Source organism: Barbus barbus, assembly GCF_936440315.1.
Source record: "Barbus barbus genome assembly, chromosome: 16".
In the NCBI taxonomy this organism is placed as follows: Eukaryota; Metazoa; Chordata; class Actinopteri; order Cypriniformes; family Cyprinidae; genus Barbus; species Barbus barbus.
The window spans coordinates 18,860,041-18,887,220 of NC_136744.1; the positions used below are offsets into that span (position 1 = coordinate 18,860,041).

At 40.0% G+C, this 27,180-nt stretch overlaps 1 protein-coding gene across 4 annotated transcripts; it reads left to right on the forward strand.

Annotated features, from left to right (window-relative positions):
* Positions 1-1,500: 1,500 nt before the first annotated feature.
* On the forward strand, positions 1,501-26,514 carry LOC306882424 (paired box protein Pax-2a-like; the record flags this gene model as incomplete). 4 transcript variants are annotated; one of them, XM_079437026.1, is made up of 11 exons in its annotated part: positions 1,507-1,549; positions 3,072-3,237; positions 3,977-4,174; positions 7,293-7,378; positions 7,520-7,639; positions 8,492-8,536; positions 14,127-14,302; positions 16,249-16,369; positions 23,478-23,579; positions 25,960-26,046; positions 26,399-26,514. In XM_079437026.1, 11 exons carry the CDS (start codon positions 1,507-1,509, stop codon positions 26,512-26,514), a joined length of 1,260 nt encoding a protein of 419 aa, XP_079293152.1. The 4 variants fall into 4 exon arrangements, with proteins under 4 accessions (XP_079293155.1, XP_079293152.1, XP_079293154.1 ...); XM_079437028.1 differs by having other exon boundaries at positions 26,380-26,450; XM_079437029.1 differs by lacking the exon at positions 8,492-8,536 and having other exon boundaries at positions 1,501-1,549; positions 26,380-26,450.
* Positions 26,515-27,180: the final 666 nt, after the last annotated feature.

Genomic DNA, 27,180 nt, shown 5'->3' on the forward strand with positions numbered 1-27,180 from the left:
ACCTAGAACTCACTAACAAACATTAAGTTCATCAATTGTCATCAACAATCAAAAATTTTGTTGGATAGCCATAAAACAAACTTCAACAGCCTCCCTCAGTCAAATAAAGCAAACTAAGCAGCGCCATCTACAGAAATACCTACAATACAGCAGCTCAAACAGCATGGTCAAGACACAATCCTTTTACTAACATTTGACAGGCCAGCGAACTTAGTAGTGTCGTTACAGTACCAAAAACAATGATAATACTTATAATTCTCGACTGTCATATAGCTGTCAGATGCAGCAAATATTTGTCAGAAATTCAGATTGTAGGCTATATTTATATCTGTACATTGCGCATATTTATGCTTTATATTATTGTTTACATTTTCCGTATTTCCTGTTTTAGAAAAGAAATGCCAAAATATTGCTTAATAATTTATTATTATTTAACGCCAATGCATTAGCCTAAAATCGATATTCGGTGGAAAAATGTGAAAACACCCGACAAGACCTAATTGAAAGAAAGGCAGACAGTAGAAATTGAAAACATTGTTATAAAGATTAAGACGTTCCTTCATCTTAAAATAGTCTCCTCTTGACAACATTATGCCCATCAACAACACACAATTTTTTTTACATTCAGTCTACATTTAGGTCATCAATATGATTCAAGCATGATTCATGTAGTTTGACAACATACAGTTTAGAAATACCACGATGCCTGGCCGCTGGTGGTACCGCTTCCTTTCCACTTGTCTTTTAATTTCCTCGATTTTTTTAAACCCATCTCTCCTCATTTCCCTGTTTGCATCCCTCCCCTTCCGAAGTGTCAGATGAAGAGACCTCCTCATTTGGTGCTCCAGCTTTTTGCGTTGGCGAATCACAAAGTGTTGGAATCTATTGCCTTTGTCTGACATGTCATCCATCTCTATGCGAGGGGGGATCTGGGAAGGAGGGGGGCGGTGGACTGCAGCTTTTAGAAACAGACACACTGAGAAGAGGGGTTTCAGTCTCAGCCCAAAGCTTCTAACAGGCACATCCCATTCTTGAAGAGAGGGGGACCGAGAGACACTCGCCGTGTCCATGTTTTTTCCTGTCATCCCCGCTCGAATCTGACTGTACCCCTCAGACTTTACCAGAAACGCTTCTCCATATCGAGGAATTTACACTGCAGTTTCATCAGAGGACACTGGAGGAGACGCAACCACTAATGCTTGCGTTCCCTTAAATATGTAGCTAACAAATATTAACTGAACGACTGATTACGCTAACGTTCCTGCGTAAAAGATTTTTTGAGAGACCAGTGCAGGACATGATCTGCACTTAACCTGCCTCGTGTCTTCACTGAATGGACTGATCAGCACGAGATAAAGTTCGTCGCGCGCTGAAGAACTTCTGTACACTGGCATCGGAAGCACTGCGCTTTGAACGGATAGCGATCTTTATTAATTCCAATTAAAGCTACATAATCAAGGCGAGACGGCGACCTCAGTCGATTATCTTTCCTTCCTTTGCTATCCCATGGATATTCACTGCAAAGCAGACCCCTTCTCGGCGATGCACCGTGAGTAAAATATCAGTATTTTCCTTAAAAATCTCTGTCTCGGTTAGCATAAATAAAGTCTAAATTGTTCATTGTTTCGGTAGAGTTGGCTTTGTAAGACTAGCCATTCGCGCGTTAAGCTATTTACTCTTACTAAGTTTTCCAAAGCTCTTACAAGAAACGTAGGAAATGATTGTTTAAATATTTTATACTTGACGCTCAGTAAAGCGAATACGAAAAGTAGTCACCGCGAATAAAAATACGGTCGCTTCTTATATTTAGCGGCCTTTAAATAGTTTGTTCTGACAAAAAGTCGATTACCATATTTAGCTTAATTTAAAATGACTTATTCTGCCTTGTATGTAAAACATAAATGATTATGATATTATAAACTATGATATTATAAACAATATATTTATTATTTTTACGTTCAGTAAGCCTATCTGAGTAAATTACTGGTACATGTGGGATGGCAACAGATGTAGTTACAGCAAGAATATAAATATAAATCAAAATCGCCAGAAATGTCTAACATGTGCCAACGCAATAATACCAGATGAATTGCAAAATATTACATTATTTTACAAAACACTGCCTTTAAAAACTCTGCATTTTAAAGCGAGGAATTTCTAATGGAAATAAATGTGCTATTTTAAAAATCAGAGAAAATGCTTGATGTTTTCCATAATAATAATTTAAAAAAGTTATTTGTTGAAAACACCGTATTGTAACAAGATGATGGAAGGCCTGGGTCTAATTTAAATAATTAATTCTTAATTATTTTGCAGTAGCCTACTCCATGGTTGTAATATGAGTTATCAAAGCTCTTTTTAATTATTTACAATAATTGTGCAAGGAAAATTAAACAGGTTGAAACATAATCTATGCGACATGTGTTTGGCTGCAATGGAATAGAAGAGGAAACTGCAGCGGGTCTTTATGGGTAGAATAGCACATGACGTTTGCCAGTGTTTACAATCATGAGTGCGTATAAAAAGATGTGTGGATAATAATAATTATTATTATTACAATAGTAGATCTTTAGCGTGCTATATTGTGCTGACAAAATATATAAATATAAAGAAATTAATTGAACTATAAATTTAAAAAGTAGCTACTGTCCAACTTGCAAAATTAATTTGTTTTATCTGTATGATGAAAACATTAACTGTCGTCCCGTGAACCTTTCGATACATTTTATTTATTTATTTATTATTATTATTTTTTTTTTTTCTATTGTCATCGTTAAAAAAAAAAAAAACTGTACAAATAAACATAAAAAGAACTGGGACGTCAATACCTTTTACTATAACTATCTTATTGTTTATCGTTGTCCACATGGGCACATGCAGGTAGTGTGTGTGTGTGTGTGTGCATGCGCGCTTCCATGCGGAGAGTGTTAAAAGGGAGAAAGAGAGAGAGGTTGAGGAGAGAAAGAGAAAATTAAACGCTTCTGTGTGGTAGCCATGTTAACGGCGCAGCCTATCTTCTATATGTATGTAATGTTATGCTTTTTGTGTCTGTGTTGTTGTGTCCCATATAGGGCACGGCGGTGTGAACCAGCTAGGAGGGGTGTTTGTGAATGGCAGACCCCTACCTGACGTGGTCAGGCAAAGAATCGTGGAGCTCGCGCACCAAGGAGTCAGACCTTGTGACATCTCAAGACAACTACGGGTCAGCCATGGCTGTGTCAGCAAAATTCTCGGAAGGTACGAAAAAGTACAGATGTAGTAAATTTGTCCAGTTATACCCGTGTAGAAATAACAATAGTCATGAAATGTTTGCTTCATGTAAATAAACATCCTAAACATTGTTGTACTGTTATGTGTCGTATTAGTAAGTTTTTCCCTTTTAGTGAAAAGGTCTAATATTAAACATTTCTGACCTTAAATTCATTGTTGAGGAGAAAGGATATGTTTTCTAGGAAACTGTTATAGATTTTTGAATTTTCTGAAATATTTTTCAGCTATCAAAAGGATCTTATAAGGTATTCTGCACTTTAAATGTTCCTTAGAAATTATGAGATATGTGTTGGTGGCATGTATTAATCGTGGGGTGCATGGGACATATATCAGTCGCTAAAGAAACCGCTTGATAAATGGATGATTAGGCTTCGATTTTAGATCGCAGCATACGAATGTTAATGATTCAAAACGGAAAACATATCAAATGTAGGTGCTAAAATAAAAATTAGCCTACACATTTTCCCGTCGCAATGGTTGGGAAGAAAAATCACACTTGATCATTTGAAACTCAAAAAACAAAACAAAAACAAACAAACATTAAATTAACATTTTATAACTATTTATGACCCGGATCCACAACGCACTGTTTATAAATATGCTCAATGCCACACGCTAGCAAAAAAAGAAAGAAAGAAAAAACACGCCAATATTCTGACATGTAAGGAATTTTTTAAATAACGAATTATCGTTTATCTTTTTCTAGATACTATGAAACCGGCAGTATTAAACCTGGAGTTATTGGGGGGTCCAAACCAAAAGTGGCGACACCCAAAGTTGTGGATAAAATCGCAGAATACAAGCGGCAAAATCCCACAATGTTCGCCTGGGAGATCAGAGACCGACTCCTGGCCGAGGGCGTTTGTGACAACGACACAGTACCAAGTGTTTCATCTATAAACAGGTAGGCTAATGCTATTTGAATTTGGATTTTCAGTTTTGAAATGTCAAATTACTTTGAAAAGCATGAAGACAGAACAGAACTATTAATTCCGTTCTCTACTGACCTTCAGCAGTAGCCTAGTCTACTGTTATTAAAACGGTGAATCCTAACACTAACGGCCAAATTATCATCAGCTCATTTGAAAACCCTTTAGAGGCCTTGTACAGAAAACTACACATCGTTTCCAATTGACGATGCGTATTCAATGGGTGACGTTTTTTTGCTTTTTTAATTCTAGCTCTCGGGGTGGTCTCAAATGTGCAATTCAATCCCAAATCTGTCCACAGCCTGCAGAGGATCTATAGTTGAGGTCGCGAAAATCACATCTGTCTCGATGAAAACCAATCAATACTCTGTAACCAGATCCAGTTGCACTGGGAAATACGCGACTAGACATCACTGCCTTATACGGAATCTCAGTAGTTCTAAATATATATATAGGCCTAGTACGCAAGACAACAAACAAAAGTTAATTTAAACGGGTTTGAAAAAAGGCGATGTGTATTTTTTATACTTTCTACTTATTTTAACTAATAAAATAATAACAATAATAACAATAATTATTATTACTATACTATTATTATTATTATTAAACAAGAATAGTTTAGTAAAATGATGTAATAATTTGAAATATGCTGGGTGCGTAACTGCTTCTACCTCAGCAATTTCAGTAAGCTATTAAATTTAGCAAGGACTAACAAACAGGTCCTGTAGTTCTTATGTTATCGTAAATAATGCAAGGGAGATCATATGCAGTCCCACTATGCTTATATGCCTACCTACATTAAATCAGTCAGCTGAAAATAAAAAGTCCTAACAATTAGTTACCATTCTTTTCTTATTTCTTATTAAAATACAAAGGCTAGCAAGACTATCCCAAGTGAGATGGAGTCGTGGTGGTGGGAGGGGGCGGAAGAGTGGAAGAACAAGGTGAAAAAGGCCTACCTGCAAGCAGGAGTAATGAACTTTGGTTAGGAGGCACTGTTCCATAGAGCTGGCCAGCAGCATTACATTTTAATGAGCTGAAGAGAGATCATGGGCCGACCCACACAAGACATTTCCTAGAAAAAAAAAACGGGGGAGAGAGAGGCTGAAAAAATTCATTTCATGCACTATGGCTGCTTAAAAAGGGCAATTTGAACAGGTCTCAACACATGTATGCTGTAATTTTTTTATCTGCATTAATGACATGAAAGAAGAGCCAATAAACCTTCGTTTCCAATGTTGTTCAAGTCATCTGTCATCAGGCAATTGTAAGGACCTCTGTTTATGTATAAAATTAATATGTATAATGATGTAGCTGGAATTTATTACTGCTATTCTGAATCATACAAAGTTGGAATTTCTATGCTCAAGGAACACTTATTGGATAAAACTCCCTGAGCTAATCATTTCAAAACTTGCCTGTATTATTTAATAAAATAGGATTTGCTATAAGTAAACATCCGTGAGGGCTGTATTTTGAAGTGATCTGGGTTACACTGTTCTTTAACTTTGATACTGCTGAAAGCAGGCAAGTACAAACAAAATACAAAGTACAAATACAATATTTTAACACTTCCTATGATCATTAGAGAACATTTAACACAGGCTGCAGTCGCCTAGTCAAGCTGTAAGCCTTGTGCCATTTCAAACAGGTGTTCTTGTACCCTATCTAAAAGTATTCCCTCACCAGTGAGCAGACTTCAGAGGCAGGACCCTCATGCACTGAGCGCTTAAGAGGTTGACCTCTGCTCTGTTGACATTAGAAGATGTCCCAGCTTTAAGCACATTTTCTCTGCATGAATTATTAAAGATTACACACTGTCTGGGGTGTTCTCTGTGTCCTCCTCACAGCATGAAGTCACTGGCACACAACCAGTTCTGAGCCCTTCTATCGCCTGAATCCTAAGCGTCCTTTCAATACCATCGATTCGTATTTTAATATTTCTACAGGGAATTCTCAGCACCATGGCAAGTCATTAATTCACACCTTCCAAATAGCTCATTCGATAGCGAGAACATGGATCTAAGCTATTGAATTTGTGTGGCTAATGCAAATCGTAGGGTTCAATCATTGTTTTGGTTGAATGTTAAAAAAATCACACAATACTTATAATACTTGTATAGATTTTGCTATATTCATTTTTTCTTTTTTTTACAAAAAAATGTTTTTAAAAAATCTTGCCAGTTCACTTCACTCAAATCATCATCACATATGGAATAAGGATTTCCTTAGTAATGAAATTTACATCCATGTTATAGTTTATACAAATGTGAAAATGTGTAGCCAACGAGTATAAATGTGTTCCTGGAATAAGGTGACAGCTTCTTCTCTCAAAAGCTTGTCCCAGATTAAAGACATCAGATGCTGCAGTGGGCTTTAGTGAAGCAATGAGACACTATTGCTTTCCTGTCACATATAATTTATAGCCCTCCATTTGCATCTGTTCTTCTCTGCCTCTAATTCCCCAATTTTTTTTATTTTTATCCCCAAGTCCCAATCAATAGGGCCTCATCCGCACTGGCCCCCCTGAATGTTTGTGCTAGAAAAAAATGTTGGATCTGGGAAGTCAGTATCTACACTCTACAAGCAATCTTCACTTGCTTCAGTGAGAAGGAGGATAGAGGGAGAGATTGAGATAGATAAAGAAGGAGAGAGGGAGAGAGAGATAGATTATTAAAGCTGAGGCCAGTTCGAGGCAGTGAAGCTCATCATTGAGGTGAATTGATGTGATTTCATGCTTTGTTTGCAAGATCATTCAGACCAAAGTGCAATGAAGACTTTCCCCCATATCACACCTTCGAGGTAGTGGGATTTTATCATATTTCTAAAGATGGGATCCCATTTGATTGAATCCACTCTCTCCGCGGTAGCTCCCACTCTGCCTCGCACATCTACTCCATGATTGGCCCTAATACCCCAAGATTGGTTATTTGTGACAGAATCAGTGCATCTATATAGGAAGGCCCCAAAACAACACTAGAGTTTTACACACGCATTGGGTCGCATCAGGCTGTGCGAAAGCTTACCGTAAAGTGATCCAGCCAACCAACTGCAACTTCGACTCATCGTGTTCTTTTAACTGTCATTTCATAGGATAATTCGAACCAAAGTTCAGCAGCCTTTCCATCCATCCTCCGACGGCACAGGAACGCCTCTCAGCACAGCGGGACACACTATAGGTGAGACAGCATATATTTTGCATATAAACATAAAAATTGTAATGACATCAATTACTCCTGTGACCTAATGTTAATTCATTCTCTTTTAAGGTGATCTTGAGAGCACTCCATATACGTTAACCTATTCCTGTGCTCTTTCAGTGCCCAGCACAGCCTCCCCACCTGTGTCAAGCGCTTCCAATGACCCCGTGGGGTCCTACTCTATTAATGGCATCCTAGGAATCCCTCGCTCCAACGGTGAAAAGAGAAAACGCGATGATGGTAAGAGACTGGATTTCTCTCCATCGCTTTTATTCCCCTTTCACTCCTTTTCTAGGCCTCTCTACAGCCCCCTGTAATTTCCAATTTGTGTGGGGAGATGAAGATGGCATTTTGATAGCACTGGACAAAGCATTTTGTAAAAGAAAAAAGCGCTCTCAAGTGACTTGTTATGTAGTAAAGCAGATTGGACTATTTCATTCAGCCGCTTGATACTATGGTGTTTGCACGGCTGTAGCACATTTTATTTGATGATACAGTAGCTCTGCGCAAACAAGAATATGCCTACATGCTATCATTTGGTCCGAATCATGACAGCATAATGCTTAGGTAGTGCGTCAGGGATATGGATTTATGCTTTTTGTAAATAATACAGGCCAACGAAATGAAGACAAAGAAATCAGCAGCGTAAATACAAGAGATGCATGAGGAAATGTGCTCAGAACTGACTGGAAATGCAGAATGCAATGCAAAAACGGCCTGATGTATGATTTATAATTGACTTCTAAAGACATATTCTGACGTTTTAATTTCTCACAATTTTCTGGCTGTGTATTTTTGCTTTTGAAGAACTGAAATAGCGGCAAAATGGGGGCTGCCAACCTGCTCATGCCAACATTCTCTCTCCTTTTCTAAATGAGAGGGCACATACCGCCTGAGGCCTAATGGCTGATCGGCTCTTCATACAATCGCCTTTTGAATGCTAGTGAATAAACATCCATGTGGCACCGGGCCGAATGGGAACACAGAAAGTGCTGTAGTCAAAGGGAGTGAGGTTGAAGTGGTTGGAAATGATCTCTTAAAACATTTATCAAAGCAGGGCTACTTGCTTCTTTTATGTTTCCATCTCTTTAGTTCTCTGGAGTGGCAACCACTTGGATGGGAGGAAAATAGGATATTGTAAGTTCCGTTAGCCCACCTTTTCTTTGCTTGCTCAATCACGAGCCACTCGAGTCTGATCAAGTGCTCTGTGAGGGTGTGTGTGAGTGTGTGTGTGTGCACGTGTACGTGTAGGGTTGTGTGTTGAGGGGAGGGGGATGAGACGGAGCGCACTGACGCTTAATGATATCATTATGGAGAGCTCTGGATCATATATAAACACTGCGAGAAAGCGACTGTGGCAAATCACATTTGCTACAGCGTGGCAAGCTCTTACCGAGACCGTCGTGGGGCTTTTCCTCTGTCACTGTCATAGACCGTTTGCTCCTAAAAACAGAGAAGGGACATAACATAAGCGAGAGGGGATTACCCAGCCAAACGGCAGCGGTGGTAGTTATTCCTAGTTTGATTAGAACTGACACAACGTGAAGAGTGGATGAAAGGCTTGAGTGTAATTGCATCATAAAACACTAGGCGGGAAAACACGAGTTTACTTGCGTGTGCAATATCAAATTTAATACCGCTTCAGCGAGGATTACCTTTCATTATAACGACTAGAGTAAATATTCCCATCGTTGCCAATGTGTTTCCCTCCTCTGGCATCGCACGACCTTATTCAGGTCTCTCAAGGTGTACCGAGACATTTGTAGGGCATATGTCATGCCGTGTCGCTGATGAAGAGCTCATGGCTGGTAATTTGATACAGTGCCAAATGTCTAAAAAGCTTTGTGTTATTTAAACTTAGCCCTTATTTCACACCGAGACATCAGGGAGGCAGAGCGACAGCCAGTGTATGGTTTCAATTTCATAGCAGCCCAGCAGCCTTGGGCTACCTGAGCCTTATTTGGCTGGGCGCAGCCAATCTTCCCTTCATTAGATGATGACATAACAGAAATATGCTAATCCGATTTTAGGAAGAGCTGTGCAGATGCACTTTGAAACACGTAACGTGTGAAATGAGGTTAAAACCAGCCAGTTCTGGGGCGGTGTAATGAGTTAGTGTTTGATTTAAAAGATGTAGGCTTCCGCAGTCTTTATATTTGATGATGCTAGTGCCCTTTAAAAAAAAAGAGTCCCCATTACAAGAGTGATATGGAGATAATGTAGTGTGACACGTGTTATGTACACCAGGTCTTTGCAAGAGGAGTTTCAGGGACATAGGTGTCATAAGAGTCATTAATCTGTCATTTTCATGTGTTACTGCAAATTAAAAGAAGCATGTTGCTCGCCGGCTACGGGTGACGTTCGGCGTGGCACGGAAAGTCGGAGAAAGGGAAAGAGGGGTAGGGGTTGGGGGGAACCTCCCAAGATTAGTTCTTCGGTGGCAATAGCTCCCCGCAAGTTGAACATAGTGACATTTAAAAGAATTTGCAATTCTGCAGAGAAAAGCTATTAATTCACAAATTAGCACCCCCTTCCTCTATCATGGATGTGCAAGCTATTGAGGAGACAAAAGAAATAGCCTAAAGGGGAAGAGAGAGACACAGCCCTATCTGTGTAAAGATTGGTTTATATGTCTGCAAGCAGTGATACCAATTATGCCAGCACAGAGAATGCGCCTCAACCTTATTGCTGCCTTCACAGGCCCTTCAATCCATTGCCAGATTTATTTGTGTATCTCATTATGGAAAATAGAATGCCTCTCTTGCCAAATGCATTAATGGCAAAAGAGGGAAATTAAGCCTGTTTGGGATTTCTCATTTGTCAAAGTTAATACTTTGTTACAAAATGACACAAATGAATGAACTGAGTTAATTACTAGCGGTACAGACACAAGTTGTGTATTTCTGCACCGTTTTGTTCTCACCTGTCCTTGCGTCGGCTGATTAGCAGGTTGGTGTGACCCCGCTCTCTTCCATCTGTATGAAACCAAACATAACCTACATAGGGAGTAGGCCGATTGCAATAAATTGCATGTGAAAACATAGACTGATGCTTGAATCAGCTGTGTGAGTGTGCGTTCACATGAAAGAAATGAAAGTGGGGTGATTTATAAGGCCTAGCGGCGTATTTATTTGACGTTAGCGCGATAAAGAGATTACATCCGTGCCATTGTGGTACAAGAATGCAAAAGTTTCACTTATAGCTTGTTTGTTCATCTAAAAGTATTGCTTTGAGAGTGAGCGACAACACACTTCAAATCCCCATGCTAAAATAGTTTGGCACACAGCTAGAATGCTTTAACCTGTGCCTCCATTTCATGGCCTGTGAGATTCTATTGTGCCAATATAGATTCTACTTTAAAAAAGAATAGAAATGAAATACATCCAAACCAAGAAATGGATTGGCCTCAGTCTAAATCGAATAAGAACATCCCACCGATCTCATCATGATGATAGCTTCTGTATGAAAGAGAAAGACCAGATTTGAAAGGGGCTGCAGAGCGTAACCGGCAGAGAAGAAGGTGCCGGGCTCCTTATCAAAGGACACAAAAGGTCTATGCCCCCGCTCGGCTGATACATCTGCATTCAAGCAGACCCGCCGCCCCGGCCTGGCCGATAGCTCGAACATGAAAATCTGCAACACGAAAACATCTAAGGACAGGGTGGTTCGCTCGAGGAGGAATCATGTCAGGGAAAAGTCAATTATGAACGCTGATGCTGAGAACTAATGGTGCGCCGCATTACGCAGATTTTAAAAGGAAAAAGAGCGAGGGAGATACGCATTCATTAATTGCGTTCCAGAACGCTGCGTCACATGAGGCCGATGTGCTAAATGACGGACTGGGTGTGAGTACAGTAAAGAATGTGTGTTATGGGTGAGAGGAGAAACCCATGCTGACAGCGGTAGCCTGAGAAAAGAAAAAAGGAGAGAAAGTACAGCTCCTACTGGCAGCCTGCACACTGCTCAGCAACACTAAATTGAATTAATAAAGCCTTTAAACACGCTGTAACATAACAGGAAATTAACAGATCCGGTTGTGCTGCTGCTGCTGCTGCTGCCACCACGCTCTTTCTCTCCCTCCATCTCTCTCTTGTTCTTTCTTCCATTGTCTCGTCTTCTTCTGATTTAGTTATGTGCTGTGCAGCCTTGCCGCACCGTAGATTTCATAAATAGGGGTGCCAATCCTCTTTTCCTATTTGCTTCTCCAGCCTATATAATGAGTGCAAACTCACACAAATTCCTAGTTTTTGAGCAAGTATAAAAAAAAGTTAGATAAAAATTTTTTTTTTTTTTAAATAGGAACACTCAACTTCAGGCTTAAAGGGATAGTTCATCCAAAAAAAAAAAAAATTATATTATTTACTCGACCTCATGTTGTTTAAAACCTTTATATTTTGTTCTTTAAATCCATACATTGAAACAATTCTTCAAAACATTTTTAACAGAAGAAAGTCACAGCATAATGATGACAGAGGTTTTATTTTTGGTTGAACTACCCCTATACGAGTAGATGTGTGATATCAGGTCAAGGGTCACAGGGGTCACAAGACCCTCATTTGCTTTTCAAAAAGCTCTCTCATCCAAGCCAGCCTTATCTGATGAGATGAAAGCAGGAAGCTCAGCGCTGTTCTCTTAAAAGAATGTCACACCTGCCCGGTCAAACCTAAACACACACTTCCTAAAGCCTAATATATTCCCTCAGAGTTCATATCACAAATTTAGGACATTACACTTTAAAATATTCAAAAGCACTTACACGTAGTGACATTGACTATGTACAGTGCATCTATTAAAATGACAAGTTCACTATGATAAGCCCTTGACTGTCTCTTGTTCTTAGTTTTATTTGAACTGGACTCTCCAGAGGAGGAAGCCCAGGGGAGGCCTGTTTTATGGACTCTGGTTATCTGATCTGACAGAGCTCTAGTCCCATAGCACCAGAGTGCTAATGCAGTGGGATGTCAAAACAAACACACTCAAGTGTTCCAATGAAATCAATATAGCACGAGCACTGATGTAAACAGGAGCCATATACATAGTCTAGACAGCATCACTGCATTCACACTGAATCTCTGTTAAATGTTAAAAAGAATCCAGTGAGAAACACTGATCTAACCTTGATCGAACCTAAATCTCCCCTAACTGTAACGTAATGGAGAGCAGCCCAGCCCCCACAGCTCAAACCACAGCTCCGTCCCCTGTGTCACAGCTCCGTCCCCTGCGCGCTTTGGGCTTTTGAGTATGGGAAACATGCTGCACCGAAGCAAATGACAAACGCCTGCTTATTGATCGCAGTTTGCACTTAGACCAGCTGATAGAAAGTAATTAATGACTCTATTTTCTTCTGTACCAAAGAGAACAATTGAGGTTTATACGGCAACAACACCCTTATAGAAGGCCCCCAAGGGAGCTGTCTATAAAAAATGCCTGCGCTCAGGTATGGAATGACTCAGATAATGCGGAGAGAAAAAACACAACAAAACAACCACAACTGGAATTAATAGGAAGAGAAAAAATGTCACCTCAGTGTAGCTTAAACACATACTCGCACACGTACTATCTCCCAGTCTCTTATCAAACCTCTCTGTGGATCTATTTCTCCTGAAAGTCAGTTCATCCTGTGGCCTCAGCCATTGAAAAAAGGTCAAGCTGGCGGGTAGAATGGCAATAAAGCCCCTGAAATGGTACTATCAGTGGAACATGATTGATCAATTGAATTCCATAGCACAGAAAAATGTGGGATTAAGTAGAGTATTATACGCACAATGAGTTGAGGCATGATGTTCATTTCAAGTTCATTTCGCCTCTCTCCTGCCACCAGATCAGGCAATCAATAGGGGCCTTGCATATCATATATCACTACGCTCTCGCCGAGGAGAGAACATAATCTGCTGCAAATTTAGAATGACAGATTTGTAAGGGAGCAAAAAAAGCCCTTCCACCAGCAGAGACACGAGAGGCTGCCGGCGCGACTGCCGTGGTTGCACGAACGTTTGCCGAATGTTTGCGGAAGGACTTCTGGAATAGCAAAATGAGGCGCTGGGGAAAGAAGGCTACCTGCTTTGGCAGGGTGATGAGGTCACGGTCTGAGGGGAAACTGTTCATTTGTTTATAGAGAGCGAGATGGAGGGAAATGCATAAGCTGGCAGTCAAGCTGTGTAATTGTATTCAAGCCGGCACTGGCCTCCCATTTTTCCAGGGAAAAGCAATCTGAAAGTGAAAGCAGCATTACATTCTAAAGGAAATTGTGCCTTTTAAATAATAGCTCTCTATTTTCCACCAGCCCAATGACGGGAAAGAGAACAAGGTGGCTCGCGCTAAAACACATGGCGTTCCCAACAAGTATATGTTTGCTCTGAAGGTAATCCATCAATTACTGCAGGCCTATCAGATGATGACGGTGCTGATGCCGATCTGGGATGGGGGAGGTGTGGGTCTTCTCTCTCCCACTTTGCACCGTCCACATCTTTCCCTCTCTCTCTTTCTCTCCCAGTCTCATGCGCTCTACCTTTCCACAGCTATTAGGATCAGTTTGAGGCTAGCGCTGACTGAATTTGAGCTGATATACTCCAATCTTTCATCCAGCAGTGCTGAGAGCTTCACTACAGCACTAGACGTAGCTGTTGTGTGGGTGCGGGGAGGGCGGGATGGGGTGCCTGACCCAGGGAGAAACGGGACCATAACGACTGGTACTAGCATGTGGCCTTGTCCCTCTCTCCTCTCATAGATGGTTCAGATGGCTCTGGCCCAAACAGTGATTCTCAGGGTAGTGTGGAGAGTTTACGGAAGCACCTGAGGGCCGATGCCTTCACTCAACAGCAGCTGGAGGCTCTGGATCGGGTGTTTGAGCGGCCGTCATACCCCGACGTCTTCCCTACGTCAGAACACATCAAGCCAGAGCAGGTTAGTAATATTGAGGCAAATGGACGAATACTAACAAACTAACTATTAAATAAAAAATCTGGAGACTGTTTGCAGTACTAATTTTAAAACGGAGTGTGAGCGGACAGCAGAGCTCATTCGGTCGACAGATGTTTATTTTTCTTAAGATGAACTAGTGAAATCAAGTCACCATACGATTTAATCCCAGACAAATTTTAACTGATGCATCCTGCCCAAGCATCACTAATATATGCATTAAATAGTGTAAGGTGCATTAAAGCCAGATTAATTTAGTTTTTAATAATTGCACATCAACATGAATCCGCTGATATGAATACGAAAAATAATTGACAGATCTTCAGTCTCTTCAAAAATTATGCTGTGAAAAACAATATAAAAAAACACCTCCTTGTATATACAAGCTCTTATTTAAAGCTTTCGGCTTATTACAGGAGATAAGCTTTATTTACTTTCATTATACTATCAAACAACCAGTGACTATTAATTTTTCTCTTGAAACTCCAAGTAGAGGCCCATAAAGCAAAAGCAGTGGCCTAATTGAGTTCATTTTAATTTCTCTCCGATCGCAGAGAATTACACTGGTGATAAATCAGGGGGACAGCCCTCACCCCTAGTAGAGGGCCTAATTTGCAGCTAATTACAAAACTGATTTCTACTGGAAGATCAATACCAAAACGAATTGGAAATGACTTGCAATCACAAAGAGAAGCCAAGAAGGTATTAAAAAAGGCAAGGAAAGAGGCTAAATGCGAGGGAAAAAACAGCCCTGGAACAGTCCAGAAAAATCACTTTTAATTTAATGTAATATTAATCAGACTACATTCCCATTTATTGGTCTGTTTTTGTGCCCCTTTTTAACTCTTGAAAGAGCGGACCTATTAGCCATGTCTGGTGTGTGAGGCCGGGCATTAAAAAGCCATTTTGGAAATGCTAAACTCAATGGGCTCACCCCTCCCACACTTCTGCCAGCCATTTGGTCATCCTTTTCAGATGGCTCTTCAGTTGCCCCACGCCCAACTTGCCCCTATCTGCATGATAAAATAGCTGTTGTGCATCTGAGGCCAGACCAAATAGAGAGCAACATCCGCTACTGGCCAACTGAACATTTGTAGCAGACAATTAGAGTTTATCTGGAATAGAGACAGACAAGTCTGGGGTCACAGCATTTCCCATTGGAACACCGGCCCTATTGTGGTGCGCAGATGCACGAACGCACACACACACGCAGACGTATACGGACATATGTACGCTCACAGTTTAATACGCGAGGAACAATGGTAGCCGAAAATCTATTCTCATTTGTTGCATTCGTTACGAAGAAATCTATTTAAAGAAAATCATAGTACCACAAATGACATCAAATGCAACTTAATCCAACAAATGTAAGCGTCAGTGTTTTAGCATTTAAAAATTATAACAGAAAGCTGTTTCGGGATTATGTTCGTGTCATCATTTTCTCATACTAAAGAAAACAATTACAAATGGTCTCGAAACGAGGCCATGTTGGTAATCGAACAAAGCGGACCCGTCTCCTCCCTTGGCTGGTCAGGGGAATGACTGCAGTCAAGCACAAAGAGACAGCTGACACCCCTTCCTTTCAGTCTGTTCCAAATCCTACTCTCTGTCCCGCTCACATCCTTAATGTATGCACACACAGTTCACATTAACTCCACCAAAACCCACAAGCACTGACTGGGGGAAATAAAAATAATGTGCAAGTTTAGTACAACTGGATTTCAGGTGCCCATTTACAAAGCCACAGTAACTGAGCCGCCGCTATATTAAATCCACTTTCCTTAAATCATAAGAAATATCGTAAAAAGAAGAAATAAAATAACACAGGACTGGCAGCTCAGAGGCAAAAAGCTTTCTAATTGGACACCTTAAAAGTGATGCTTGGATCCCAAGATATATCTACTTAAAGTGTCCCCTCCCCTCATTGGCAGGCTAATGAATACTCGCTACCAGCACTGAACCCTGGACTGGACGAAGTCAAGCCCAGTCTGTCAACCAGCGTCAGCTCAGATTTGGGCTCCAGCGTGTCACAGAGCTACCCGGTAGTGACAGGTAAGAGCGCTGGATCCACCGTCCCGGCTGACCGTTAGAATACTGGCAGGACGTTCATATTCTAGACTGTGTGACTGTTTTATGTGGTAAAGTGAGCTTTTTAAGTTGAGCGGACAGGTGAGAGTGGAATGTGACATGTTGATCTAAAGTGGATGGATTAGAGCTGCTTGCTCTGAGGGGCCGTGTAAGAAAGGAGCGATCGAAACAGACAGGTGCTGTTACTTGCATGCAAGAAGTGATTATGGAGATTTGTTGGCCAGTGTCACTGTTCAAAAACCAATTAATTGTTTTACTACTTCACCATTGTGTACTGAAATGTTTTCTTCAGCTGATAGTTCTCAGAAAGAAATATGGCGGCCTAGCACGGTTTGGCCTTTTAATGCTGCAGCATTTTTTTTTTTCCTTGTGGTATGCGGTAGTTAATGTCAGCCTGGCTAATTGAAATATTGTTTCATTGTTGCGGCTGTTATTACCTCAGAGAAGGTTAAGTTTACTGATAGCCAACTGTCGTGCTGAGATTAATACGCTGAGCTTTTAATAAAATTCACATAATTATACAGGAGCCATCAAAGCCAATGAGTTCTATGTGGGCGGAGGACAGGATGATTGAAAATTGCTGTGCCCCCTTCTCAAATGATAGCTGGATAATGTTATGTGAAAAGAAAGAGCTTTTTTCCCCCCTCGGTAATATGTGGGAGGTAGAGTTCCCTCCAGAAAGTTGGGCCTCTGGAGAAGAAAGGTGTGTTTTTGTCCTTTGTATGAAAGCAGTCTCGGTCTAGGGAGCACCCTCATGGCAGGTGGCCTTTCTTGCACCTGGGACGGGACACACCGGGGGTCTTAGTGCAGACCACCTCTTGCTTTTGGTAGAGCGTAGGAAACGGTCCTGGTGGAGAGATTTTCAAATGGTTGCTTAAGTTTTTATTGTTGATAATGATTTCACATTTGTGTCGGTGTATGCATGCATGATGAGAATGCTTACCCCTGGCAACCTAAATTCAGCATTTTCTGAAAAAAAATAAAATACAGTTGTAATTATGCTCTAAAGCTTTTTCAGAATGTCTAGGCTCAAATTACATTTCTTGAGAGTCTTATATATTAACTTTTCCATGTCGTATTCTAAATGACTTTTGGCAGTAATAACTTCATTTATTAAAAAAAAGCAAGAAAAGCAGTTCAAAGATGCAATAACTTAATGTTATGGTGTGCTCGCATGTGATAAACTGGAAATAAAAATAAGGACACAGTTAAAGGAGGTGCTAAATTACCCTACGCATTTACACTGAGAGCCAATTCTGAATAAATTACTCCCTCTCATTGGATAGAGCTGGAGATTATGCTCATTCCCAGCAATGTTTTCCTGAGCCAATTAAAATTCACGCTGCCATTGATCTTGTTGATTTTATGTTGTGCGATTTGCATAATCTATTAAAGATGAATGATTAATGAACTCTTCATTACAAAACATAAATTGGAATTTTAAGGGCACTACGAGGCATAGGAGACGCGTTTTTTGTGTTAACTGTTTACCCAATTAGTTTTAGGGGTTACTGCTCTGTACCTAAAGTCCTAAAGGAAAATGCATTTGATAATGGCTTGTCTATTGGACTGAAATTTATAATGCTGGATGAAAAAAAAAAAAAACTTGTAGTAAAGTCCATTCCTTTAAATAATTAAATAGATGCATACTTTTTTAGATAAATGAATAATATAAATTCCTAGAAAGTACAGATAATAGAGTCGTTTTGGGTTTAATCTGTGCTTCTGTTGTTTTAAAGGGCTTCAGATTTATCAGATGCAATACTTGCCCTTATGCGTCATGCACATTCCACACTGTCATGTATTAACTGTAGTAGAGGGGAAAAAAACAATGGCATGATTTATTCAAACTGCAGTAAAAAGTCTGGATGCTGTCCAGATATGGCTAGCTTTTTAAAAAGGCCGTTTGCACATACCTTCACAATGAATGACTAGTGCGGATTCTTAAGCGCCGTCCCTGCCGAGCCGTATAATGGAAGTCTTCCTGGTGCCAGTAGGATGGTACCGTGTAAATGGGCACCCCTCCGATCCGCTGAAAACCTGAGCAGGTGCTGAAGGGATCCCCCTTGTTCCAAATCTCTTCGGAGAGATGGGAGGAGAGGAGAAGGGGGGAGAGGGAGGAAAAAATTGAGTGCCCAGGCCTGAAAGCAACAGAGCTCTATGTCTGAAAAAAAAACAAGCAAGAAAAGTAAGAAAGAAAAGCAGCATACACAGGCAGAGCGAAAGAAAAGACTGCTTTGTGTCGGCTTATGCTGCTGATGAACTCCGGCTGAAATATATCTGCCAGAGAGCCATTTTTAAGTGTGGCCCGCTATTCTCCAGTGAGCAGCAAACAACACGCTGCCGGCTAGACTGAGGTACCTGATGTGTGGCCCGGTGACAAACTGCCTCTGTCTTGAGTCACCAGAAGCCCCGGCAGGCCCTACAGCCCAAATTAATGTTTATTTCAGACTCACAATAGCACACTAACCTTTGAGCACACATTTGATAATGAATGACTTTAGGAACTTATATTGGGGATTCAAGCAATTTGGCCGTCCAAACATTACATTGCTGTAATTGATCGGGGTGAAGCAGTCTATTCCGTTTTTTCCTGTGACAAAATGTTGAAAATTGAGGTCAAAGATTGCAGTACTGTTACAAAACATTGCAGTGTTGGTGATTATAAGTTGTTGTTTTTTTATCTCATTTCTAAGGCAAGTGACTTTGCTGGAGCTGTTGGGTTTTTAAAAAAGGAAGTCATTCCTCTCTCTCTCTCTCTCTCTTCACCCATGTGAAACTGTGCATTCATGAGAGCGAAAGACAGATGTGGAGAACTCTATAGCTCTTGTTCGTGTTGAGATGTGATGCGCTTCCACATAGACCAGTGTTTATCTTCCATCTCAGTAATCAGAAGGTTGACAGCCTTCCTTTTTTGCAGGTCTTGCTTGTTTCCAGGACAATAAGCAACACCACCTCTGATTAGTTTCAGAGTTCAGTGATCTTGAACACTGGGCTTCGGTCAGTGTAGCGAACGCCCTTGTCTGCTTTACAGCGGCAAAGCAGAGGCCGTGAAAACGTGAGGCCTAATTCCTCCGACAGCCTCTCTTCCTTTTCTCCTTTATTGGCCTCTAAGGTTTTTTATTTTTGAAGTTAGGCTTTATGGCCGTCATCTTCTGCTCTGAAATATAGTCATCTAACAGCCTCGTTTCTGTGTGTGTCTCTCGATTAAAAAATGTCATGTTTATCCTGCTCCTGCTGTATGAAGATTCGGACTCGCTCAGGAAAGGAAATTCTGCCATTGATTTGTGTGGGAAAGAGGCCAGTTAAGTTGCCTGATTTCCTGGCGTTAGGTCAGAACTTGTTGTCAGGGTTACGTCTGACAACAAGAAGGCCTTATCTTAATGAGCAACTCTCCACACATAGCTTGGTTGTAAAACAGCAATAGTTGGGAAACAGCTAATGAGGCTATCATGAAGCTGTGAGAGCCCTCCCCACAGACCATGTTAACAGCAGAGGATGTTAAAGAGGATGAGTGTAGAGAGAGATGAAGACAGAGCTCACATTGATTGCTCGAGCTGCAGTTGCAAACCCGCTAAGATGAAAAATGCCAAACCTCATCAGCCAAATGATATTATGGCTGGCGTTGCAAAGGGACTGTGTCGCGATTTGCAGGCTTATTGTTTGGAGATGCGACTCTTACCTCCGAACCTTAGGGAAATTTGAGCATGATTGATCTGCGAGCCAAGCTGCTGTTTGTTTATGCTATTCTAGAGATATAGTTTCAAAGTGATTTACCTGTTTATATTTGCTTATTTTTAGCTCATTCAATGAATAAATAATTTAAATCAGGTTTGTATAAAATGGTAGCTTTATTTAGATTTAGATATAAATATAAATAAATAAAAATATAAAAATATAAATATAAATAAAGTTGATAGATGGCTGTGAAATTCTCTGTTATGGAGCAAATTATATGTTTCTTTTCATTCTTGCGAAAAGCTAGATAGAAAAAAGACAATTGAACCAAAGATTTCTCTGATCCATTTACTAGAAACAAAAATCAGTTCTAATATATTCTGTTTGTAAGTATGAATAAGCAGGGCCCAAAACAAACACTTGCCAAGTGGGTAAAATGCAAGTAAAATATAGCTGGCCTGTAAATTTCCAAAAACTGCGATATTACGAATCAGTTTTTTTTTTTTTCTCGCAATGTGAGAAAATCAAATCAGTGACTATTGCCTCTACTGTTGCAACACTACATTTTCCACAATAATAGTTTTTTATTTAAATTATATTGAAACTTCTAAATTTGTAGAGATATATTCCTGGCACCAAGCCACCAAAAGAAATAAATCACATTTAGGTTTTTGTGTGAGGCGATGTTTTACTGAGAGATGCTGGACTACTAATGCCTTTACTGCCAGCTATAAATTTACTGAAAAACAGAAATAAATAATTATTTTGTCATAGAAAGAAAAATAAATACAAATAGTTGTATATTAATATTGCAACAAAAAATTATAATAAAAAAATATAGCCAGCACATATGTGTGGCAAACGTTTTAAAGCATTTTTGATATAATTATTTGTGGATCAATGTTCGCACATAAAACCCTCACATAGCACAAGTGCACAGTAACATTTCCTGGCTTTCCATGACCAACTCCCCTCGTGCATGTAGAAATGTTGTTTTCTGAGCGTGCGTCTCTGGAGGCTCTGTTAAAACTCCTGAACACACCCGAGGAACTGAGTCAGAACACCACGGCAGTCGTAACTTCACATAAATCCTTCTTTTCCTCCTAAGCGCAATGTAGCATCACAACAACACCAAACACTGTCAGCCAAACTTCGTTTTCCTTTTCTTTTACTGCTTCCATTCTGTACTTCCATCTGTCATGATTCATCTTTGGGTTTTTTTTGTTGTTGTTGAGTGCGAGAGATTGTGCATTGTCTGATTGTGTGTGTGTGGCTTTTTTGTTGTTTTTCTCCACCTGGCAGAGTCACATTCATCCTCCATGTGCGTTAAGCAGGAGCCGCATGAGGCTTCCCTGGCTCCTTTCACCCCTTCCTCACTGGCAGTCTCGGGCCTAGCGGAACTGTTGCCCCTCCAGCCCAGCGTGTCAGTAGATGCCTCCACCCCCTGCTACGGTGCCTATGCCCATCATGCCCCCAGCTACAGCCAGTATGCAAGCCAGCCTATTATAGCAGGTACAGCCCTACAAAAAATAAATAAATAAAACAAAATAATAATAATACAAAGAAAGATTAGAAAATGTACACTGCGCTGGTAAAGGGGGAAACAACCAAAGGCATCATGCTTTTTTTTTTTTGATGGGGCAGCAATGGCAGTCCAAGGTCATTTGCCCTACACAAAATAAGAAATTACAAAAAGAAGGGAAAATTACTCTTTAACTAATTTTCATTTTAGTGTTACACTACTGTTCAAAAGTTTAGGGTCAGTTAGATTTTTTTTTTTTTTTAAGAAATGATTACTTTTAATTGCATATATGCATTAAATTGATTAAAAATGACAGTAAAGTCTTTTTTACAGTAAAAATATATATATCAAATAAATGCTGTTCTATTTAACTTTTTAATCACCAAAGAATCTTAAAAAAAGGGGGTATTAAAATAGAATTTTTTTTTTTTTTATTGCAATAATTTTACTGTAAAAAAACAAACAAAAGTTTTCAAAGGTATGGTGTATATAAAACAAATGGTATATATACTGTAAAATTGCAACGTTTTCAAAAGATTTTCAAGAATAATTTTTTTAATATCATTTAAAATGTAATATACTCAAAAATCCATTGGGGCACATTCCATGGCACTGCTGGAGACGGCTACAGTCCTGTATGGTCCTGAAAAATACTGTTAATTCTTATCTAGTCTCTTGTACTTTGATTTTATTTTATGATTAAAACCCTCTGTATTAGTATTTCTAACATGCCTGTTAATGTGTGAGTGGAATTGTGTGTCATACTCTACAACTGCATACTCTATTTTGCTCATATTTTTAGTTAATGACCAAAAACAAGACAACAACTCTGTTGTAATTTGCCCTTTGTTCACATTAATTAAACCAAAAGCACAACATCACACTAAAACACAGTTTTTCACATTGCTGACTGACTCAGTGTGCCACTCTTACTGGCAGCTCTCTTATTAGTAACTAGAATGGGTTACTAATCCCCCCCCCCCACCACCCTCACTGGTCCCCTTTCTAACAATGATGCGGGACCTCGCGAGGGCCCATTCGGGACTGACGAAGGCCTACGTGTTGTAAAGTTTGCGCCAGCACATCAAGCAGGATTGCTAGCCGTCACCTTCAATTACAGAACTGAATATGGAGGCAGTGTGTGCTCTGCACTCTCGTGATGTTCTGGGCTTTTTTAGCAGCAGCGATGCCACCAGCAGGCCGAGGGCATTCTGTGCTTCTTTCTGTCGAGCAGTTTAAAATATTTCAGTCAAAACAGGCCAGCAGCGCCACTCTGTGTAATAGAGGAAGTTAAAAGGCCGAGTGACCTAGAAGAGAAAACAAAGCAGAGTTGTTTTTAGCTTCTGCAGGGTCATCAGTTTGTGAATTTATGGAGAGGTGATCATTACCTACTGTATGTTCGGCATGTGGGTTTTCTAGTTATTTGTCTACAAATAAAAAGCTACAGCTGACTTCAGTTTCCACAGATTTTCAGAGAAAATGATTACAGGGTTGTGTTTTTAAGGAAATCAAATATGTTTGAGTATTTTTATTATTTATGTGCATGGTGTAACACTTTAAGTAGTTTAATGTATGAGGTGCTTTTCCACTTTATTCTATGCATCAATATTTTTGATGTATCAAAACATGTGGAGTTTACCTTTTTTTTTTTTTTTTTTACAAATATACAAATACTAAATATATTTATATATATATTTCTGGATGATTTTCCTCTTCAGTTTTATTATTATTATTATTATTGTTATTATTGTTATTATTATTATAAAGATTTTAGTATAACTGTATATCCAGCACCCATTGAATTTTTTTTATTGATTGATTGATTTTTTTTTTTTGTGGAGCTGCCCTCACAAACTTTGACTTTCTTTCCAGGTCGAGACATGGCGAGCACAACCCTACCAGGATACCCACCTCACGTTCCCCCCACTGGGCAGGGCAGCTACCCCACCTCTACACTTGCTGGAATGGTCCCTGGTAAGTGTAATTACTATTTTTACGAGGACGTTAATTTTAGGAGAGCTCGTAATATTTTCAGCGAAGAGTCCTCGGCAATTGATCATCTTCAGGAAACCCAAAGTCATGCAAAGCCAACTTGAATTTGCACTGCTGCACCTGGAAAATAAAACAGCGATTTGATAACAATTTTGCATTAATATTCAATTAGCATTGGCCCAGAGCTTCCTTTCCTGTTTGAATACATTAGTGTAGAATGCCAGGTAACATTTTAAGAATGAGAGTTGTGAAAGAGAAGTGACACAAGCATATTGCCCATGACATTTCTGGTGATGCTAATGTTTATTAAACAGGATAATATTAATGAGGAGCATAATATTAATGAGAAAAAGATTAATGAGGAGCCGTAATTGCAGGATGGCTGCAAAGACAACAGCGGGCAGTGTGAATCTCGATCTCGACTCGTCAATAACCCGAGAAGGAGCCTCAACTTATCGGCTGCCGAGGAGAAAATTAGCGCCTCTCAATAAGTGATCAGGGACATAAGTGCGGGATATAGGACAGTTCCTCTCAGTTCCACTCTGGTTCCAGAGCTCATTACGTCCCTCCCTCGCTCTCGATCGATGTTCGACGCTCTCACAGGCCATCGATAAACACAGCTTTCTCCACCCTGCCTCCAGTGCTGCAGAGCGTATCTCTTTTCCCCTCTACTTAACCTGCAGTTCAGGTTCACAGCAAACAGTTAAGGGTCACAAAACAGCGGGCGGGAAGGCCTGTAAATATTTAAATCACTATCTCTCAGAGGGACCCGACTTGAGTTTCACTGCCAGGACAGGATGCAATCTGCCAGCAAGACCGGTGCCCTCTCCCCAAACAGCGCAGACACACACATACGTATGCAAACGGACGGTCTGAGAGGTGCCGCAGAGAAGTCGGAAAAGTGTAAATGCAATTGTACATAGAGCCAGGGGATAACATCAGCGCTCGCAAAGTCAGAGCACAAACATGCAGTGTGCGAAAATTGGAAAACAAATATTTTACATCAAACACAGAGAGGGATTCTTCTCTCGGTCACCGTTGAGTTCCTCAGATAGATTCAAGTCTGTCTTGGGCTTCCACGGCCCACAAACATGAATAGTTTGCAGGGGCAAATTTAATTCAGTGACAGGATTCATTTGCTGGGCAAACATATCTTTACAGGTACATCAAATATGTTTTCATCAAAGATTCATTTTCATTGGTCACACAGGCTGAGAAATCCTCTTAAATCCTAGAGCCATGGGTTTTGTGTGCACTTCCATTCATCTGGCCCTCGAACGACTAAGATTTAGTGACAGACCCCAAACACTGTTAAAGCAAAAGCCATTCCTCACCAGCTTCATATAAAACCCAGCCTTTATTGTCTCATAAAAGAAAGAAACGTGGGGGACCAACAGCATTGCTCACTGACATGGACAGGGCCGCTTCCTGAAAGTCGAATTCGGCCGAATAAAAAGGGCAGAGGGTGTGCGAGAACGAATCCATTGGGGAGGTTTTTTGAAGCCGGGCTTTGGTGTGGCCGAAGAATAGAGAATCTTAAGAGCGCAACAGCAGAATCAAAGAAAGGGAACTTCAAAACCCAGCTCAGGATTAATGTAACAAATTCAGCCAAAATGGCCGAGCACCAGGGCGTAGGAAAGAGGACAGGGCGAGCCATCTGCTAGCTAGCGCTGTGAAACAATGCCAGTTCCTTTAGTTCTGATGTGCTGAACTAATGCGATGCAATATTTCGAGCACAGCATTACTTTAATTCAGTAATTCAGTTAAGCTCTATCAACAGCATATGTCATTACCTTACCTTAAAAATGCATTTATTCTTGTCCCTCCTTTCAATCTGAATTACACTGTAAAAAAAGTTTGTAAGTTGCAAGAAACAACCATCATTGACACAAAATGGAAACAATAAGAATGTTAACATCGTTTTAGTGTAAAAAAATGCTTACTTGCCTTTTTTGTGTAAAGGTATAACTGATTTTACAACTTCATTGTCATCACAACAATACAATGCCATAAATGCAAAAAAATAAAATAAAATTGTATATATATATATATATATATATATATATATATATATATATATATATATATATATATATATATATATATATATATATAGCTTTACAGCTCCAATAATGCACAGGTTAACAGATTAAATAATTGAAATTATGATTTTGTTATGAAATTTCAAATCTCTTTAAATTCATCATAGTCTTGATTTCTTTGTTTTTTTTTTGAGGCATGAATCAAAATTACTTTTTGTGGTGATCAACATTATTCCACAAATGCTGACAGCCGAGTTTTATTTCATCCTGAATGCATGAAAATGCTTTATTACTAACCTGTCACTTGTGTTTGATTTCAGGAAGCGACTTTTCAGGAAATCCCTACTCTCACCCGCAGTACACAACTTACAATGAAGCTTGGCGGTTCAGCAACCCCGCGTTATTAAGTGAGTATTAACCCTTTTTGCTTATCCCTTATGGGATTAGTCACTTTAAAGTGGGATTAATATAATCACATTTTACAATGACATTATTTGCATACAGCTTTACTAAACTAGCTACAGTTTTATTTCTCTTTTTGATTAGCGAGGTCATAACACGCCGCATCTCTAAATTAAGACGCGCATAAGCCCTTCGCAAGTGTTTTTGTGCGTGCCGAGGTTTCCGAACATAATAGAATAGTCTGATTGTATTTTACATAAGCAAAATGTTTAGGGGTGGGAGAGTAAGTGTTGCTCTTGCTGTGGTTTCAAACGCTTCGCTCTTCTGTTAACTTCCAGGTTCCCCTTATTATTATAGTGCCGCATCCCGGGGCTCCGCCCCTCCCACTGCTGCCTATGACCGCCACTAGTTACCATGGCAACCCAATCAAACTGCAGGACCATAGCCGCGGCCTCCATATCGTACCAGTCTGAATGGCGTTAAGGTCAGAGGGATTGAAGATGGCTACGCGATCTTCAGTTTCACGGGGCCGAGATCGGATTAGGAGGGTCAAGCAACAGCGGGTTTCCCCCCCAGACATCAACTATACCCCCCTCACGCAACATCAACACTAAGGCTCTCATTCTCTAAATCACTGAACAATGACTGAACTATTTCCTGAAAGACTTTGAAAGATTCTACAAAAATATATATATTATACGAGATATAATACAAGACGAACCGTGTGAAGAAATACCAAGTAACAATTGATGTGTTGTTGTTTTTTTGTTTTCATTCTCTCTTTAAATCAATCAATACATTCCTTTACATACTGTATTTAGTATCACTAACAGATCACACACACACACACACACACACACACACAAGGTTGCCTGAGGCCTTTAATGTAATTTGCCCTCGTCCTACACCATTTCACTAGTGTCTTACCTCTCACGGACAGAACAGCAGAAAACTGCAGTATTGCTCCATTTTCTGTCAAACAGACAAGTATAACCGTTTTAGAAGCCATCTCTGACTCGTGGTATGAAATTACCAACATGATTAACATTTTCTGTGATACACAATCAAAATGGGGGAAATGAAAAAAAACAACAAAAAAAAAAAACAGGTCAGACACTGAAGAAGTTAACTGTTGCTGT